The sequence below is a fragment of the Mus pahari genome, chromosome 22, assembly GCF_900095145.1.
Source record: "Mus pahari chromosome 22, PAHARI_EIJ_v1.1, whole genome shotgun sequence".
Classification (NCBI taxonomy): domain Eukaryota; kingdom Metazoa; phylum Chordata; class Mammalia; order Rodentia; family Muridae; genus Mus; species Mus pahari.
The window spans coordinates 39776050-39782388 of NC_034611.1; the positions used below are offsets into that span (position 1 = coordinate 39776050).

General features: G+C 50.2%; 1 protein-coding gene across 3 annotated transcripts in view; it reads left to right on the forward strand.

The window, feature by feature from the left end:
- LOC110338813 (gamma-aminobutyric acid receptor subunit rho-1) overlaps positions 1 to 6339 on the forward strand; it is a 32581-nt gene that overhangs the window by 16866 nt on the left and 9376 nt on the right. For all 3 annotated transcript variants that reach the window (XM_021222269.1, XM_021222270.1, XM_021222268.1), the window contains 3 exons: positions 2145 to 2251; positions 4662 to 4729; positions 5743 to 5966. In XM_021222269.1, coding sequence (XP_021077928.1) covers positions 2145 to 2251; positions 4662 to 4729; positions 5743 to 5966 — 399 coding nt within the window. The remainder of the gene's footprint in view (positions 1 to 2144; positions 2252 to 4661; positions 4730 to 5742; positions 5967 to 6339) is intronic.

Sequence of the window (6339 nt, forward strand, 5' to 3'; positions counted from 1 at the left end):
ATTCTAAGGAGGAATGAAGTATCCACATGATGGTCATCCTTCTTGGTTTTCTTGTGTTTTGCAAAATGTATCTTGGGTATTCTAAGTTTCAGGGCTAATATCCGCTTATCGGTGAGTGCATATCTAGTGACTTCTTTTGTGATTGGGTTACCTCACTAAGGATGATATCCTCCAGATCCATCCATTTGCCCAAGAATTTCATAAATTCATTGTTTTTAATAGCTGAGCGGTACTCCATTGTGTAAATGTACCACAGTTTCTGTATCCATTCCTCTGTTGAGGGACATCTGGGTTCTTTCCATAAGTCAGCAACACTGCTTTCAGGGAACAAGCCGGTTGCCTCACAGTCTAAAGCGGCTGTGTTCCGAAGAGAGGCTAGAGCCTTGGTTTCTTGACCTCCTGTCTCTCACGAACACTAGCGGTTCTTTCAGGGAAGAACATAGTGAGGACGGAGAGCTGGGTGGAGCACGCCACAGAACTGTATTGAAGACGGGGAGGATAGCACACTTGAGCTAGCCACAGGGAGGATAATGTACCTAAGCAGGGCTCTCAAGTGTCCCCGCCTGCTTTCAACAACCGCAGCCTAGACCCTTGCATCAGACACACAAGGGTCTGTGAGGTTCAGTGACCTAGTGAACCCCCCGTAGAGTGTGTGAGAATTTGCCCTGGGGGAGGAGACACATGGGGAGGTCTCTCTGAAGGAACACTGCTGGCGTCAGCCTCAGGAGTGGGAGATGGTTAGTGATTTGCGAGGATCCGTAGGATGCTGCTGTTGGGTAATGAAGAATTTCAGTTGTCACTCACCGTAGCGACGGAGGACCCAGAGCAACATACATGTCTGCTGTGGGAGGACTGGTCAGATGGGACACTCTGCAGGGGAATAAAGGGAATGGGGGGCTCCATTTATGAAAATCCAGGGCATATTATTAAATGAGGGGGGAGCAAGATGAAGAAGCTCTTGTAGGACATTAATTGTATAAGGAAGGAAAATATTACTATATGTTAGTACTTACATATTTCTATAACAACCTCTGGGAAGACAGACAAGGAACCAGTGAGACAAGTATCTGTGGGTAGGGGTGGGTCAGTAGAAATAGCTGTATGATTCGTTTAAAACAAATGTTGTATGTGTACAGTGTTTTGCCTGAATGTATGTCTGTGCACAAAGTGCATGCAGTACCTTGGAAGGCCAAAAGAGGGCATCAGATTCTCTGAGCATGAGTTACAGACTTGTAAGCTGTCCTGCGGGGGGCTGGGACTAGAACCTGGTGTACTTTCAAAGAGCAGCCATGTTCTTTACCACTGAGCCATTTCTCTAGTTGCTGCATTAAGAAAGAAAGAAAGAAAGAAAGAAAGAGAGAGAGAGAGAGAGAGAGAGAGAGAGAGAGAGAAAGAAAGAAAGAAAAAGAAAGAAAGAAAGAGGGGGAGAGGGAGGGGCCGAGAGGGAGAAAGAGAGAAACACACACAGAGAGACAGAGACAGGGAGACAAAAGAGAGAGGGGCGGGGGAGGTTGTCAACCACTGGAAACACATCACACACTTAGGAACAAACAAAAACAGGTCAAAGTGTCCCTACAAGCAATCCAGCGGCTTCTTTCCCTGGGGACAGGATGCGAGGGCGTCCACCTCCGCAGAAAGAGCTCAGAAGATGAAGGTGTGGAGTTCAGCCATACACACTTGCTTCTCCTCCAGTCAGCCCCGCCCCCAAATGTCCCAGGCATTTAGAAGGAGGCCGGCTTACCACTGAGACCTGGACCTGAGGTCTGGGTTTGGGTGATATGTAAAATCGCTAAGAAGCATTTCCCCTTCCGTGCTATCGATGGAAGCCAGGGCCAGGCCTGTGCCGAGCTACTCCCCCAGCCTTGGGAAACCGTTAGAAATACCAGTTTCGGGCCTCTGTTCCAGGACGTCCCAGGCAGGGTCTGACATTGCTTATTTGAGGATCCCTCCCATGTGGCTAGGGACCCCAATCTTGGCACTTCCAGGTCGGTTACTTTATCCAGAAAGTTGTGGGAAGCAAGAGGGGAGGCAGAGTGTCTTTAAGGAGATACTGGTAGCACACGCCGGCAACCCCGCCGGGAGCAAGCAGAAGGCCGATGACTCCAGCCAGCCCGTGTGATCAGCCTGCTTTCCCTCTGTGGCAGCCCAATTCTGAAACGAAGCTCTGACATAACCAAGTCTCCTCTCACCAAGTCCGAACAGCTGCTGAGGATAGACGACCATGATTTCAGCATGAGACCTGGCTTTGGAGGTATGAAGGGTGGTGCCCTCGAGGGGTGGGGAGGCGCCTCTTTTTTCCTGGGGTTCTTTGATCTGCTTCTCATGTCTGCCTTGGCTGAGCTTGGCGGGCTGAGCACCTTCTGAGCGGCTGTCCTTCATGTCCTGGCTCAGCTAGCTGTGCATTGCCAGAGTACCTGCTGATGTGTGGTGAGGCAAGGAGGGCCAGCTACCCCAGGGCAGTGCTCGGGAGAAGGCTCACTGAGGGTCAGTGAGACTAGGGGGCGCGCGCGGGGGGGGGGGGCGCCATGGGAAGGCTGGGCAGATGCAACCAGGGCTGCCTCCTGAGGATGCTCTGAAATCCCAACGCGCACAACCTCAAGCTGAAGTTGTTCTCACTTCAAGTTGGCAGAGGAACTCCACTTACACGTCACAGTGCTGTCTGCTGGGTTTAATGAAATGGGAGCAGGTTTCAGATTGACTCCAGAGCGCAAAGCCCTCTGAGGCTTAGCAGCTGCCGGGTCTCGGCCTTCTCACTGTCAAATGGGTGTGTGTGTGTGTGTGTGTGTGTGTGTGTGTTTATTTATTTAGGGAGTGCTGTGGTGTGTACACACATCACGAAATGTATGGCTGTCGGGGACAACTTGGTGGAAGATGGTTCTTTCCACCGTGTGGCTTCTGGGAAGCCAGCTCAGAGACTTTAGGTTGGGCACTGTGCATCCTCACCTCCTGAGCCATTTCACTGACCCGGGTTTGTTTTCTTTCGTTCTGGGGAAAATATTCTTTATGGCTGTGTGTATGAATGTGTTCACATGTTTGCAAATGCATGTATGTAAGTGTGGGTGTCCGCGCATGCAGAGACGAGAGGAAACCCTTGTGCCATCCTCAGGAATACTGTCTGCCTCCTTTGAGACAGTCTCTCACTGTCCTGAAGTTCACCCATTAGGCCAGACAGCCTGGCCAGTGGGCTCCAAGAATCCTCCTGCCTCTGCCTCCCCAGTGCTGGGGCACACAACACCACACACAGTATTTCTACATGGGATTGAACTCAGCCTTCATGCTGGCAAGGCCAGAAGTACCTACTGAGCCATCCCTCCAGCCCCTAGCAATCACGCATGCCTTTCATTTTTCCTAATCGCGTTTGCTTCCACTCCGATCCCCTCTAGACCAGTCTCCCAAGTTCTAGGAAGGTCTTTATTCTCTTCGTAGTGAGCAGCCATTGGATCCAATCCTCCCTCCCCATGGCATGCTAACAGGGACACACCCTACACTCAGCTCACGCCCTGCAAGCTTGCCTTCTCTCGTTCTCTGTCAGTACTAAGTTTATACGGCCAGGACATTACAACAAAAACGTGATGCTTTGATTTAAGGCCGTTTGGTGCATCGTGTCTTTCTCGGAAGCTTCTTCACCATGTAACAAAGATACAGGTGAGTGGGCAGGACAATGACCTGAAGGTGACCAGTGTTTCCAGGAAGAGAGGAGGTGCAGATAGAGAAAATTCAGTAGGCAATTTCACGCTAAGGACCATGCTGGCTGCTCCTTACATCAGACCCTGATTTCACCGAGGTCTTCACCACACTTTCAAATGAACGTATGGAGCCAGAAAGGAACCGACTATATTAACCTCCTCATCTGGGGCTGGAAAGATGGCTTAGTGGTTAAGAATATTGGCTGCTCTTCTAGAGGACACAGGTTCGATTCCCAGTGACAAGAAAGCTCATAATGCTCTATAACTCTAATCTTAGAGGATCAGATGTCCTCTTATGGCTTCAGTAGGCACTAGGCACACCTGCAGAAAAACACCTATACACATAAAGTAAAATAATCTAACCATGCCATTTCACAGAGGGCAAAGCACTTTTATTACTAATTTTGTTTGGGTTGGGATGTTCCAGGGAGCCAACCCCTGAGCCTGCTCTTTTACTTCTTTGCCTACATGTGGGCATGACCAGACCTTCAAACCTTTGATTCTGACATGACCTCGCACCTCTGCCTGCCCCTTCCATAGTTAAAGTTCAAGTAAAAAGGAAGACTGTTCAGCCGGGTGTGATGGTAGGGTGTGATGACACACTTCTATGTTCCTAGCACTTTGGAGGCTGGGGCAGGAGGATTGAGAGTTTGAGACCAGCCTGGGCTATATAGCAAGGCTCTGTCACAGGGACTCACAAAGACAGAACTGGCAGTCAGGGATCCTGCATAGGTCTGACCTAGGTCCTCTGCGTATATGTTATGGTTGTGTAGCTTGTTGTTCTTGTGGGACCCCACACAGTGGGAGCAGGAGCTGTCTCTGAGCCTTTTGACTGCTTTGGGGACCCTTTTCCTCCTCCTGGGTTGCTTCATGTAACATTTGAGAGAAGAATAAAATTTTTTAAAAGAAGGTAAAAAGGGAAGGGGGGTGGCAGAGTGAGCAAGTGAGCGAGCGCTCTTGTCTTGCCCTCCCCAGGCCCGGCCATTCCTGTAGGCGTGGATGTGCAGGTGGAGAGCCTGGACAGCATCTCGGAGGTGGACATGGTGAGCGCTTCCCTGACCAGGGCCCTGGGAGACGGGGAGGCTTGTGTGGACCGGTCTGGGCAGAAGCTCAGCTAAGTTCTGTCCTAACCCATAAACCCTTGGTAGGTGGGAACTGTCATACTCACTTTACAGACGTCATTTGTTCCCAGTTGGTATGAGATAGAGTCGGGTGACAAGCTTGGCCTTTATCCTCCAGCATGGATGCCCTGTGAGATGCAGGCCCAGATCGTAGCCAGGCCCTCTGCACTCCTGCAGAGTCTGGGTCTCGCTCTGGACACCTGGAACAGTGGGAGTTTTCCTTTTTGCTTTTCCGTGGGTTCCAGTTTGTTTGTTTTTGTTTTTGTTTTTTAAATGAAGGCATGATGATCCATGCCTTCAGGTCAACACCCAAGAAGTGGAGGAAGAGTTATCTTGGGTTTGAGACTAGCCTGGTCTATTATAGAGAAAGCTCCATACCAGCTTGTTCTACATACACAGTGAGACCCTATCTTAAAAATTAAAACAGGCAGGGGGGTGGGGGAGCACTCTACAAGTTAGGGAACTTTTAAAACTCTACCTTGGCTTGGAGCCTCTAAGAAGCAGGCCTGAAAGAAGAATTCTAGCCCATTGTATACTCGGAGACTGTCCAAGAAAACATCAAGACAGAAGGGACCAGTGTGACAGGGAAGCAAGCAAAAGGCACTGTGTTCTCAAGCAAGCCTCCCTCCACAGCATCCTCCAGCAGGCAGTGAGGGACACAGCTCAGGACAGCCCTGCCCAGGGCCTAGGAACCAGGCTAATCTCCAGCCCAGGTACCCACGGCACTGACACGGGCGTTTTCAGCTTGAGTCACTGGTGTCTGTGGGGCAGCTGCCGTGGAGGTGAATGGCGGGGTGGGTGGAGTTCAGGGACAGTCTGATGTAGGTCTCCTCCTTCTCCGAGCAAAAGCCTGCTGGTTTCAGTGTTGTTCCCCACTGGTGATGACTCCACAGTGGGTAGGCTCCTGTATCTCTGGCTCTGTCTCCCGGCCGCAGGACTTCACCATGACCCTATATTTGAGGCACTACTGGAAGGACGAGAGGCTGTCTTTCCCCAGCTCCAACAACCTCAGCATGACCTTTGATGGCCGACTTGTAAAGAAGATCTGGGTTCCTGACATGTTCTTTGTGCACTCCAAACGCTCCTTCATCCACGACACCACCACAGACAATGTCATGCTGCGCGTCCAGCCGGACGGCAAAGTACTCTACAGCCTCAGGTGGGGATCAGGGCAGTGACATCGAGAGGCCCCACCTGGGAGTTTGAATTTAAATATTTACTTTAATTAAAACTGTTTATTTTGTATCCTATGAATAGGTGTTTCGGTTGCACATGTGCCTGTACACCATGTGTGTACCTACAAAGGCCAGAGAAAGGTGTCAGAACCTCCGGGCCTACTGTTGTGAGCTGCCATGTGGGTGCTGGGAGTAAAATTCAGGTCCTTGTATCTGTCAAGGCCTGTTTCGTGACCGATTATATGGTCAATTTTGGAGGAGGTTCCATGAGGTGCTGAGAAGAAGGTATATCCTTTTGTTTTAGGATAAAATGTTCTGTAGATATCTGTTAAATCCATTTGTTTCTTAACTTCTGTT